Raw genomic sequence first — 13,847 nt, 5'->3', positions numbered from 1 at the left:
CAGTGTTGGTTGGGGAAGTAATCTGCGCTGGACTGGTGTCCCATCTAGAGGCATATACTCTCATCCATGTTACACCTCAGAATTGGGGTATTTGTTCTTAGAGCAGCAGATAACTGAAACAACCCTGCAAATGATGATACAAGCACCAAATTCAGCACATACACCTTTGACATTACTCTTTTAAAAAAGCCAACTGGCCACTTGAATTTTCAGTAGGCAGCCAGGTAGGGGTCAATTGAAGAATTACACAGGGTCAAAATTTAGAAAATGCTCCAATCAAATTGAAGACTACACCACATTACTTGTCTGATCATAAATATTCCAAAAAGGTATAGTTTGGACAATCTGTGGCTGAATGTTATGGAGTTATGGGGTGAAAACCTTAAGAATGGTGACAAAGGTCAATTTCATTTTGTCTAGGGGTCAAAATTTAAAGTTGCTGCAATTTTGGTAAAAAGTGGTGCAAATTATTGGGTGTGCTAATAAGATTAATAAATGGAATAGTTTTGACTGTGTTGAAAGCTTGGTCTCCAAAGTAAAGGTCAACGACCATTGGATTGACATGCAACATATCTTAATTAGTAACATGATAACTAAGCATGACCCATAGTCCAAACTATTACTTTTTAGAATCTTTATGATCAGGCAAATAATGTGGTGTAGTTTTCAATATGATTGGAGCATCTTTTAATTTTGAGACCTGTGTAATTCTTCAATTGACCCCTACCTGGCTGCCTATTGAAAATTCAAGTGGCCAATCCGTTTTTCAAAAGAGTAACGTCTAAGGAGTATTTGTGGTGAATTTGATGCTTGTATCACCATTTGCAGGATTCCACTCTAAATATTCTCTTATCTGCTGCACTACTGGCATCAACGTGCCACAAGGCCTATATAGGACTTATTTCCACTGCAGAGGACACGTATTTAATCAACAGGGTGACAAGCTTTGCATGTTTCAAAGACATACATGGGAATCATCCTTCAAGAAATGCAGACACACAACATACTGGAATCATAAGTGTCTACAACTAGGACCAGCTAGAACATGAATGAGCAACATATTCCACGAAAGACCAACAGTCTGTGAGTTTTTGTTGCAGACGATCATTCCTGGAGGTTATTCCTCAACTCAAAAGAAGTTCTCAGCAGTAACACTGCCTCAAGATGACATCACCACAGTCCATTTGTCCTTTCAATGCACAGTTGCCCATCTCCAAGCTAATGCCTGACCAACAGCTGTAAGCACTGAGCTTAGAAGTTTGGACCACCTCCTCCTTACTGGATATTCCGGTATGGACTGTTAATGCCATAGACTAGGACATTCTTTTAAATCTCACGATTGACTGACAATGACGTAATTGCCATGTTTAACCTATCAGAAAAGCTGCCTTCAGTTCTTCCCACTCACACATCCCCGTGTTGGCACATGGGAAAGCACTAGGCACATTGCCAAGAGCATGTAACAATTACACACAAACACACTCACGCACGGCACGCTGTTGGCTAAGGTCAGTGCTTTCTCAAGGCAAAATAAGGGAGTGTGAAAAGGCTTGGGAAACTGCAAAAGAATGTGCATGTCCGTATGTACTATAAAGCTAACCAAAAGACAATTACTCAGGGCACAGTTTAAGTCCACATCACAGAGGCCCTGTGTAAATAGAGTACAGATGACAGTGTTAGAGAAATTTCAGTTATTTAACTTGTTTGATGGTTCTGTCGTCATGCGGTAGTCTCCAGGGGGTGGGGGCGAGCTTCAGATTCATTGGGGAGAAGGTGGATGTGCTGGCATAAGAGGGAGGAGAGCTCTTTCTGGGTAGTGTAGGTCAACCTTTGGATGACATTTGGTCTTGATGGTATAGATATGCGCACACCACATTTTGAGGGATGCCCCTCCTTTCATGCTGGTGATGTGGCTTGAGCCTTAAAGGCTTTGGTGGTAGACAGGGTCATGGACTGGTCTTGCCCCAGTGGGTTGTCTTTAGTGGTGCATTAGCTCACCCTCTCCGTTAGGGCCCCTTCACACATAGTGCGAATACGCACTGTACAACTCAGGATGACTCATGGAGAAACAGCTCATATGAGCGAACCACGAAACATTGTGTCAATAGGCAGGCGCGCATGATGCCAGTGCAACGGTTCATGCATGCGATGGTGTCTTTCGAGCAGGAACACAGTGCAAGTTGCTGCAGCTGCTCGTACTGTGTTCCATGGGACGATGTGCACCACATCGCGCCACTGATGTGGAGGAAAATAAAATAAAAACCAGCTGTATAATTAGTGAATATCACTGGGTGGATATAAATAATACATAAAAGGGGACACAATACAGAAGCCTGTAGTGAAATAACCCTGGTTAAATAAAAAGAAAAAAATGCCACAGGATTCAAACTCACATGCTCTGATTACCAGATGGGAACTTTACCACTGCACTACAATCACTGTCTTGTAACAGGAGCTTGAAATGGCTAAAATCAACAAGCAGATAAACCTATTTTCTAAAAAAAGCGCTGTGATAACTGACCAAACTGCATTTGGTATGGAGTATTTCTGCTGATACGTGACTGAAAGTGGTGTATTTGTCATACTGTTGGCTTGTTCTGGTCCTGCAGCACGCTGCTCACAGCCCTCACGGCCCGACATGCGTGTCCTGTCAGATGTGACATTCAGATCACCTGCTGCGTGTCCAAATGAACTGATGGTCCGTTTCTCCTCCCATCACAAAAGCAATATGTTTCTATGTATTTTCACACAAGCACACACACACACACGCATGTGTCCATCAAAATACGATGGAGCGAGACAAAGGAACACCTCCGTTTTGGTCTCACAGGACGGCTTTGACAGACAGCTGTCGGTGGTTTTTCCATCGAATGATTATCCGAGAAATTGTGGATGTGCCTGGACATGCCAGAACATGAACGTGATGAGGCTTCATCACGGCGTTGCTGTGCGCCATGCGGCACCGCCTTGATGCGCGAAGCCTCCGCTCCTCTTTCCATGACAAAAACTCCTGTAACAGTGGAATGTGCCGTTCATTTCCAAACTGGACGCTGTGTTTTATCCGGGACGTCGTCTGACTAGCACAGGAATTGTGAAAAGACGTGGACATCAGCACTTTTTCGGCACATTGAGACAGACGTGCGGAGGAATTCCGCGCGTCGCAGCGGTGGCGCATGGCGCAAAGCAACGCCGTGATGAAGCCTCACGGGACATGTTCTGGCATGTCCAGGCTCATCCACAATTTCTCGGATAATCACTCGATGGAAAAAACACTGACAGCTGTCTGAACGCCATCTGAAAGCCGTCCTGTGAGACCAAAACGGAGGTGTTCCTTTGTCTCGCTCCATCAGCAAATCGGTCGTGATGCGCGAAGCCTCCGCTCGGCTTTCCATGACAAAATCTCTTGTTAAAAGTGAAATCTGCTGGAAAATGGCTGATGTCCAGCTCTTGTGATAACCAGAGAAAGTGCACACGACGGTCCGGCTCCACAGAGCCATCCATTTAGAAATGATCCGGTGGTTTGTGGCTCTCGATGGCGGCACGAAGCGCGGCGCGCCGAGCATCCTTAAAGCCGTCCTTAAAGCTGTAGTAACAGTCCTTATTCTCTGTGAAGCCCGTAAAATTTTCACCAAACGCCAGATAAATTTTTCGAATGGTTTCCAGGTGCTAGTCTCTAACAGTTTCTGAAAAAATTCTGATGGAAAAAAAGCCCAAATCATTCCGCCATTTCCTGACAATGAAAATCCACTGAGGGGGTGGACCACTCCTCACAGGCGAATGACGCAACCGACAAGCGTGGAAAAACTCACGCATGCGCACAAGGGTTCAAGCTTGTCTGACGCAATCACACGTGATTCAAATCCATATGGTTTTTGAAAAAAAAATAATAAGGTCGGATACTTTTCTAATAGACCTCATATATACAGTCCATTTACCATTTATCAGGGTGCTGAACCTCTCAGGCTGTCTGTCTGTTTCATGGGGAATGGCAGTGGCAGTTTTTGATATGGGCCATGCGGGCCGTTGCCCTGGGTGACAATTATGGAGGGGGGCACCGTGGGGACGAACTCAAAAAAAAAATCATGTCCACCGCAAAATGGTTTTCTTGTCACACTAGTAACATTTTAGTGTTGATTCGATTTTTGCCAGATTTTCCACAGATGATCAAAAATTGGGAGGAAATAAAGGCAAACACTACATGATCAAATTTCTGTCAAACCTAAACCTTTTGCAGATAAGATAATGCTAAGTATTTACACATTTAGCCTAATATGTACAAACATCAAGATAAATATTTAGCTAAATGTTGAAACAAATATGCACCTTAATAAAAGAGCTAATTGTTCCTCCCTGAAAGGCAGATTAATAAAGTGTCTAATGTAAGACATGTTTATTCAAACTTGCAATTCATGGATGTTTTGTTTTGGAGTAATATTGTAGCCTGCGGGCTTTTGATGTCAATTTCAATTGCAATTTCAGTGGCACTTCTGAAATATTAATAATATAATAGTAAAAAAAATGACGGTTTGTGCAAAATTTTGTCTGTTTTTTGGAGGGTAGGGGGGAGCTTGAATGTAGTGTCGCCCAGGGAGTAATTCAGTGTAGATCCACCACTGGGGAATGGTGTACTTGGCATAGGGTGCCTGCCATGACATGGGTCATTGTGTGACTGAGGGGCTGTGGAGACAAAGTGGGGACAAGGTGGCACTGATGGAATGGAACCCCTCATGATTGCTCACTTTGTCATATATACATACGAGTATATATATATATATATATATATATATATATATATAAGGTCTGTTAGAAAAGTATCGGACCTTTTTACTTTTTGCAAAAACCATATGGATTTGAATCACGTGTGATTGCATCAGTCAAGCTTGAACCTTCGTGCGCATGCATGAGTTTTTTCACACCTGTTGGTTGCGTCATTCGCCTGTGAACAGGCTTTGAGTGAGCACTGGTCCACCCCTCTCGCCGTTGAGGAAATGTCTGAACGATTTGGAGCTTTGCTGCATCAATTTTTTCTTGAACCTGTGAGAGACCTCCAGGTGGACACCATTCGGAAAATTAATATGGCTTTCAGGGACGATTTTATGGGGATTACACAGATTAAGGAGTGCTCCAGCCGGTTTAAAGACCACCCACAGCGTCTGAGAGCGCGGCGCACTCCGAGTGCTGATCGACAGGCTGAAACAACCAGATCATTTCCAATGTGAAGGATTTGTTGATCCGGGACGTCGTCTGACTTTCACAAAAAGGCAGACGGCGTGAACATCAGCACTTTTTCGGTACATTCCATTGTTACTGTTGTGAAAGTGTAGTGACACGGACCCACAACAGGGGGCGCAAATGAACGGTCAATAGATGAGCCAAAAGGTAACAATTTAATGTTGTGAAACGTGCACAACGAACATACAGACAATCTCAGAATATAATTACAGTCAAATTACAAAGGTGACGTGTGGGCAGGCTCGAGGATAGAAGACGTCTGTCCTGAGAAGAGCCGGAACCACACGATTTCCGCCCCCACAGAACCTGGTGAATACTGGAGCCGCCAAGTCCCGAATTCCCAGGTGATCACCGTCCCCGACTGTCGGATCTGGTACTGCTGGCGAAGAACAAAGACAGTCAAGTGTGGGTGTGTGTACACCCAGTAACAACAGCGGTGGGAATGCCACCTCCACCTCTCACTCAATACGTTGCAGCGGTCTCAGATGAAAAGGAGCGCCGTCTTGCACAGCCTCCGAAAACACGACCAGTTCTCCTGCAAACACTCACAATAACAGATTTATAAATCTCAAAAAAAGGCTGAGAGTAGTACCTCCAATGAAGTATGATATCTCGGCGATGAGGTGGAGATGACGTCTGGTCTTTATGGAGTGCGATGATGAAGAATGTGTGACAGCTGTCAGAAATTAATGAGTGACAGCTGTCACTCCCGGCTGTGTCCGTGGCAGCAGCGCCCTCTCGTGCCTGAAGCCCGCACTTCAGGTAGGGCGCCCTTTGGTGGTGGGCCAGCAGTACATCCTCTTCTGGCGGCCCACACAACAGTTACAGTTTTTTCATGGAAAAAGAAGCGGAGGATTGCGCCACCGTGCCGCTCATGACAAAACCACCTCCGTGTTGGTCTCTCAGGACAGCTTTCAGGTGGCTTTCAGACGGCTTTCGGTTGCTTTTCAGTCGTGTGAATATCCAAGAAATTGAGCATGAGCTGGACATGCCCCAACATGTCCTGTGAGGCTTCATCACGGCGTTGCTTTGCGCCATGCGGCTCCGCACATCCTCCGCACGTCTGTCTCAATGTGCCGAAAAAGTGTTGATGTCCACGTCTTCCGCAATTCCTGTGCTAGTCAGACGACATACCGGATCAAGACAGCGTCCAGTTTAGAAATTAACGGCACATTCCACTGGTACAGGAGTTTTTGTCATGGAAAGAGGAGTGGAGGAATTCCGCGCGTCACCGCGGAGCCGCATGGCGCAAAGCAACGCCGTGATGAAGCCTCAGAGGACATGTTGGGGCATGTCCAGCTCATGCTCAATTTCTTGGATATTCACACGAATGAAAAGCAACCGGAAGCCGTCTGAAAGCCGTCCTGAGAGACCAACACGATGGTGGCTTTGAGCGGCACGGTGGCGCATTCATCCGCTTCTTTTTCCATGAAAAAAACTCCTGTAACAGTGGAATGTGCCGAAAAAGTGCTGATGTTCACGCCTTCTGCCTTTTTGTGAAAGTTAGACGATGTCCTGGATCAACAAAGCCTTCACGTTGGAAATGATCTGGTTGTTTCAGCCTGTCGATCAGCACTTAGAGTGCGCCGCGCTCTCAGACGCTGTGGGCGGTCTTTAAACCGGCTGGAGCACTCCTTAATCTGTGTAATCCCCATAAAATCGTCCCCGAAAGCCATAATTTTCTGAATGGTGTCCACCTGGAGGTCTCTCACAGTTTCAAGAAAAAATTGATGCAGCAAAGCTCCAAATCGTTCAGACATTTATTCGCAATAAAAAAACGACGAGAGGGGTGGACCACTGCTCACACAAAGCCTGCTCACAGGCGAATGACGCAACCGACAGGCATGAACAAAAACTCACGCATGCGCACGAAGGTTCAAGCTTGGCTGATGCAATCACACGTGATTCATGGATATACATGGATTTATACCTCTCACATTCATGGTACTCACTTTAACTCAGTATAGTTTTAACTGCAGCTTCTATGATCATGGATACTTTAACATTTTTTTTTCTTATTCTTTCTCCATAATAAACACAAATACTAAATACAACAAAAAAATTAATTATACAGTACTGGTAGTTTCTTATTGTAATGAACTCCATATTATGTTGAGCCAATATGCTGTAAGTACTGTGGATTAAAAAAAAAAACAAAGAGAGAAAATAAAATATTTAAACTTTTGCACTAGTATACTGAAAGTAATCATCATCTAAAAATTTGTACTTTACCAGTAATCATTTCAGTTGCATTTTCACAGTAGGCTGTATGTAATGTTTTCAGTTTAAATTGGAAATAAATACTGGTTGACAAAGACTTGTCAATTTCTAAATGATTTGTATTCTCTTTTACCAACACGGGAACAATTTGTCCCCAAAATGGCTCCCCAAGTCATGTGACCATATTTTTCACATCATCATTAACTCTGTATAAAGGGACTCTAGTTTGAAGAAAATCAAGCACCATCCCTACAGTGAAGCATGGTGGTGGCAGCATCATGCTGTGGGGATGTTTTTCAGCGGCAGGAACTGGGAGACTAGTCAGGATTGAGGGAAAGATGAATACAGCAATGAACAGAGACATCCTGGATGAAAACCTGTTCCAAAGTGCTCTTGACCTCAGACTTGGGTGACACTTCATCTTTCATCAGGACAATTAGCACACAGCCAAGATATCAAGAGTGGCTTCAGGAGAACTCTATGAATGTCCTTGAGTGGTCCAGCCAGAGCCCAGACCTGAATCTGATTGGCTTGAGGCTGTAACTACTGCTAAAGGTGTATCAACTAAGTATTGAGCAAAGTGTGAATACTTGGGTACATGTGATTTCTTAATATATATGCAAAAGTTAAAAACAAAAATTCATATTGTCATGGTGTAGGGACAGTCCCTACACCATGACATGGGGCTAGCCTCCTCCCAGTTGAATGTGCCTGGAAGACCTCCCCAGAGAGGCAAACAAGGGGGCATCCTCACCAATGCCTGAGTCACCTCAGCTGGCTCCTTTCAGTGAGAAGCAGCAATAGATCCATACAGAGTCCATCCCATATATTTGAACATCTCACCCTGACCCAAAGCATAAACCCAGATACACTTTGGGGACAGTGTGGAATGATCTCCCTGTGTCAATAAAACAGTCAGATTCTGTGGAGACTTTCAATGCCAGACTTAAGACGCACTTATTTTCCCTTTCGTATGGCTAGCATACTGGTATAGTTGTTTTACACTTTTAATTCATTTTATTAGGAAACGGAGCATGCCACAGCCTCTGGGTTTTTTAGTGAAGCTTAGGGCTAGTGGCCGGCAATCACCTTAGTATTTCTTGTTTGTCTTGTTGTTTAATGCTGACAAATTATACTGTATTTCTTGTCTTTCTGATGCCTGATTGTTTTTTCCTGTTTAAGGTGCAGCTCCATCCAGAGATGGGAGTTGTGTTTGTGCTGGCGACCCTCCTGTCCTGTGCACCAACAGCATTTCCTGTATATTCGTTTTGTAATTTGTGTCTGTAGCATGGCCCAAACAGAGGGTGACCCCCTTGAGTCTGGTCTGCTTGAGGTTTCTTCCTCAGAGGGAGTTTTTCCTTACCACTGTTAGTCTGGGAGTTGGTAAGATTACCAGGGGTGGGCAACATGTTCCAGAAAGAGCCAAGAGAGTGCAGGTTTTCTTTGCAGCCACTGACTCCACCAGATTTTACTGATTCCATCTGCTCAAAGTGATATTAATCAGTAAAACCACCTGGTGGAGTCAATGGCTGCAAAGAAAACCTGCACCCTCTTGGCTCTTTCTGGAACAAGTTGCCCACCCCTGGGTTAGACCTTACTTGTGTAAAGTGCTTTGATGCAACTCTGTTGTGATTTGACGCTATATAAATGAAATTAAGTTGAAAAATTGAATTGATACCTGACAGAGGAATCTCATTTCCGCCATTACTACACATTTCACCTGTGCTGAAAATGCAGCTCCCGTGATCCAATCCCAGATAAGTGACTGAAAATGCAGTCCTATATTTCTGCATGTGTAATTGCATCTTGACAAATTATGAGACAACTTGCTCTGATGTTTTTCTGCCCTCTCGTGTTAATGAAATGTGAACACGCATCAACTCATAACAGCAAAAGTTGTCAAAGACTTTTTAATTAGAAAAGAGGAAAAGCTCCAGGTACAATGTCTGGCATAAAGCAGACTCTGGGTGCAATGCTTTAACACACACAGCAAAATGCAAAAAAATTAATACTTACTTAAAAAAAAATTTTAAGCAAATTTAAGAAATTTGTTATTTCTTTGCAAAGGAGATCTTCATAGCATTAGTTTGGGTAATCTTGAAGCCTTGTAGTGCTTCCCTGGCAGCACCAGCCTGCACTTCATTCTCAAACTCCACGAAGGCGATGTCGTGGCGACCAGGAACCAGACGCACCTCCTTGAACCCTGGGAACCTAAACACACAACAATATTTTAAATTATTCTTAAATTCAACTGTTCTCCTTTAAAAAAATATGAGGAAATTAATGGGGTTTTTTGTCTCATTTATAAAGCATGAATAATTAAGTGGTCAGAATGTGTGGTGACTGACTGGTTGAAGAGCATGGAGAGCATGAGCTCGTTTGTCTCCTCTGGGAGGTTGGTGAGGAAGAGAATGTGATTAGGAGGATTTTCTGCCACCTGGAACAACAAAGAATCAGTGGCAGCCATCAGAAAAAGAAATCTCACATCTGAAAATGTGTCATGGGCACATTAGCTTACATTTGCCCTGGGTCTGAATATATGTATTTTTTTTCTTTTCTTCTCAGTTGTATATAAAATACCTGTTGGGGCATTTGTCCAGGCATCATTTGACCAGGCATAGCACCAGGAGGCATCTGACCAGGTCCCATCCCAGGAGGCGGCATCATGCCTGGTGGTGGCATGTAGGGCGGCTGGCCTGGCATATGCATCATCCGAGGAGCCTGGCTCATGGGAGGCATTCCCTAGGGAGCAAACAGTATAGTGTAATCAGAGCTTTTAATGGTCATATCTACATCAAAAATTTCTAGGGCCGAAATATGTACCTCTCCTATATTAATCTGTGGGGGAAAAAAAAAAAAAAAAACAACAAATTGATTTACACAGAAGATGTGCAGTAAAAAATTTAGAAAAAAAAAAAACCATACCTGCATATGTTTATTACATTAGAAATCCAATTGCTCACAACAGAGGCACTAAGTCAGCTCAGACTAATGTTAGCCTGTTATGCCAGCAGGTTTTTGTTCTAATGTTAGACCATTATACTAGTGAGGTTTCATCCTGAAACTTGCATGCTTATATGTATGTAAGCATGCATGTATTTATGTTCAGGAAGGAAAATATGAATTTTTTTGGAGGTATTCAGCTCATGCTAACATGAGGTGTGATGTCAGTGTCTGGTTATCACACCTCATGCCAAACTAACACCAAGCCAATTATACATAGCATCTATAATTTGTGGCAACTTAACCCTCGTGTGGACCCCTTTACAACATGCTTACAGGCATTGCTGAAGGCACTCCAGCAACCATGCCCGCAGCTCCTGGTACACCTTTCTTAGAGCCAGGTGTGTCGCTCCCCTTGGGCTTCTTCTTCTCTTTTTTACGATCACGCTCCACATAAGTACCTTTCATTTTAGCTATGATGTCTGAATCCTGCTTGGCATACTGGATACGCTGTTGAGACAAGTTCAACAAAAGTGACCACCACAAGCATGCTGCACTAGCTTCAATTATACCCAAGTTATTCAGTGCAAATCATATGACATCTTTTAATCTCTGAACATTTTCAAGCATTCATCGTGTCTTCAACATTACCATTGGTTTGTCATAGAACGGGAAACCCTGCATGGATCGCAAAGCATTGGAGGCACTATTAATCTCTTTGAAAATAACAAAGGCCTGACCCCTCATCTTCACATTCCTGGCAACCAAAATGTCCAAAATCTGTCCAAATTGTGAGAAGATGGCGTAGAGTGACTTTTTCAACTCTGTTAAAAAAAATAAAAATAAAAAAATCAGTTTATAATAATCTTCATCGTTCCTTTGTTTGGGAACGTTCTGTGGAGAAACAGTCAAACCTACATCATTCCTTTTAAAATAAACTAAGAAAACAAAATAACGTACCATCCTTCTTGATTTTCTCATTCAAGTTGTTGATATAGATTGTGTGGTTGAGCCTAACATCAGAAGTAGTCATCTTCAGGCCGACCAAGGACGAAAGATTCTAGGAACGTTGAAAGTAACGTTATAAAACGAGTAGAAGTATTCAACGTTACTCAAAAAACACCAGTTTCTGAACATTCGTACTCGGCTAGCTAACATGAGCAGAGAGCTAAACGTGAGTAGCTAACGTTAGCTTTGCTGTTTAATACTCGACCTAAGTATCTACCACATGCATTATTTTCTGACGTCAAAGAAGTTCTAAAAACTTACTACAGTGCACGAATATACTGTAAAATGCTTTGATATGAAAGAGAAAAAACTTTAAAGTAACAAAACCACCAACAATGAATGAACAAATGAATAAAAACCTCACCAGTCTCACCAGTGGTCGTCGTTGTCGTCTTCTTCTTCGTCTCGAGCAATTTATGGCAGATTAGACGCAGCAAAGGCGTACTTCGGCCCTCGTCAGGCCATTGCTGAAACTCCATCTCTAGTGATTTTCTTTTTCCTTTTTAAAAATAAAGTTTTAAACGCAAGCGTTTAACCATTTTAAATGCTAAACAACATAGCACAACTGTTCCGGTAATTTTCGGTGAGCCTAAAAAGGTTTTCGAAAGAACCACACAATTTCACTGTTGTTTTGAGAGGAGTCTTATTTTTCTGCCATGATGCCTGCAGAGGGAGCTATGGAGTCATTTTCGTCCCATCTCACGGAAACTGTAGAAATACATGTTATAATAACTAGAAGCACTCAGAGAGTGCAAACCTCCGCCAAAGCCATGGGGTCACTGATGCCATAACATCTACACGCCGTGGAATCATTGAACTTAAAAAAGTCTAACAATGATGTTTGCTCAGTAGTAAAAGACTTTCATCTGCTGTGACTGGATAGCATGTATCCTTAGCGCTTGGCATCACAGTTTATTGCAACTTGCACCTTTCCCAGAAACTACTGTCATCTGAGCACTGATATTGATATTGCATGTGCTTATAGACAAAAACAAATAAGAGACAAAATTCAATTTATTATTCAACTAAACTGCAAATATATGAATTTTTTAACATTTATGAAACACTTCTCTAAACAAGGCCATAGGGTCACTGACCCTAAAGAGATTCCCTCCTTGGCACAGTGATCTATTCAACAATTCAGTGTTACAACCAAAACTATAATACATACACTTTTCTTTCCTTTATATTTGACATCCTTGACCATGAAAACATACCACTAGAACTTGGAATCACTTTTATGTCTTTATTAGTTCAAAGGTTATTGTATAAAAACGATTTTTCGGTAATGGCGGTTTTCTTCTGGATCTAGCTCCATAACATTTGAAGCTACATCTAATCTGATGACACCTTACTGAATCAGTACAGATTCAGCTACAATTTGGTGTTAGTTGTGCATCTCTAGCTTCATTTGTCACCTCACACTGACACATTTTCTATTTTCCCTATATTTTTGCATATTCTGGATCACCAGATCCGGAATCCGGATCCGATCATCACCAAACTTTGTTGTTTGATAGAACATTTGACTATGTTACACCCTCATTTTTTTTCAAGCCTTTCTGCCTTGTTTTTGTGGAGTTAGAAACTAGAATGTCAAAATTCCCGCTATCCCGCAATGGTGAAGAATCTTTAAAAAATTCCTGGATCCGGATCGTGATCCGGATCACCACTGAAATTTAATCACTTGTTCCTCTTGTCATTTCCAACAACTACACAAAATTTCATCAAAATCCGTTCAAAACTTTATATATATATATATATATATATATATATATATATATATATATATATATATATATATATATATATATATATATATATATTTTTTTTTTTTTTTTTTTTTAAGTCTCCACAGCATTCTGCTATTACAGATGAAAACACATAGCATTATTAGTCATTTTTTTTTAGGTAGTTTTAGTTATGGATGTCTACACTGAACATGACTGAGCATACATTGTTGTACATGAATAATGAATAATTATTACTATTCTGCTTTGTAGTACTCTGGTATTTGTCAGTGTACAGATTTCTTCAGTGTCTAAATTATTCCCTGTGCTGGTAACAGCCTATCGGACTTGTACAGCAAAAAATGTAGATGAAAGGGTGAGTCCAATGCAGCCAGCTTTGCGCAAGTAATAACTCAAAAACAATGAATGCTATCATCTTGTAACTCACCAGATTAAAACAACCGATAATGGTGATGAACTCATTAGATGTGATTAACATTGATGCACCAGATCACCCAAAAAAGCAACTTTGTTTTGCCTATGTACCATCCTGTTGACATATCTATCACCAACAGGATGTGTCGCCCACCTCATCATCAGCTAACAAATTAAGCTTACAAACCGCGGGGTGGTATGATGCCCGCTGTATGGGCCTATAGGGAACTAAATTTCCAATAGAATGGTCAAGTAAACTTGGAATTAAAGAATGGATAG

The 13,847-nt window shown here is 42.0% G+C and overlaps 1 protein-coding gene across 2 annotated transcripts; it reads right to left on the bottom strand.

The window, feature by feature from the left end:
- Positions 1 to 9,499: 9,499 nt before the first annotated feature.
- snrpa (small nuclear ribonucleoprotein polypeptide A) lies at positions 9,500 to 11,791 on the bottom strand. Of its 2 annotated transcripts, none has more exons than XM_034168955.1 (7): positions 11,734 to 11,768; positions 11,356 to 11,455; positions 11,047 to 11,219; positions 10,732 to 10,905; positions 10,033 to 10,194; positions 9,801 to 9,889; positions 9,500 to 9,663 (listed from the first exon to the last, which is right to left on the bottom strand). In XM_034168955.1, exons 2-7 carry the CDS (start codon positions 11,426 to 11,428, stop codon positions 9,504 to 9,506), a joined length of 831 nt encoding a protein of 276 aa, XP_034024846.1. In that variant the 5' UTR covers positions 11,429 to 11,455; positions 11,734 to 11,768; the 3' UTR covers positions 9,500 to 9,503. The 2 variants fall into 2 exon arrangements, with proteins under 2 accessions (XP_034024846.1, XP_034024845.1); XM_034168954.1 differs by having other exon boundaries at positions 9,504 to 9,663; positions 11,768 to 11,791.
- Positions 11,792 to 13,847: the final 2,056 nt, after the last annotated feature.

Source organism: Thalassophryne amazonica, chromosome 4 (assembly GCF_902500255.1).
Source record: "Thalassophryne amazonica chromosome 4, fThaAma1.1, whole genome shotgun sequence".
In the NCBI taxonomy this organism is placed as follows: Eukaryota; Metazoa; Chordata; class Actinopteri; order Batrachoidiformes; family Batrachoididae; genus Thalassophryne; species Thalassophryne amazonica.
This window is presented reverse-complemented; position numbering and strand designations above follow the sequence as displayed.

Excerpts from the sequence above, each read along its gene's own strand:
- snrpa (XM_034168954.1), bottom strand. The coding sequence starts at position 11,428 with ATGACTACTTCTGATGTTAGGCTCAACCACACAATCTATATCAACAAC. Across the intron at positions 11,220-11,355 it reads TGAGAAAATCAAGAAGGATG|AGTTGAAAAAGTCACTCTAC; the intron begins GTACGTTATTTT and ends TTTTTTTAACAG. Across the intron at positions 10,195-10,731 it reads GAGTGCCTTCAGCAATGCCT|GGAATGCCTCCCATGAGCCA; the intron begins GTAAGCATGTTG and ends TTTGCTCCCTAG.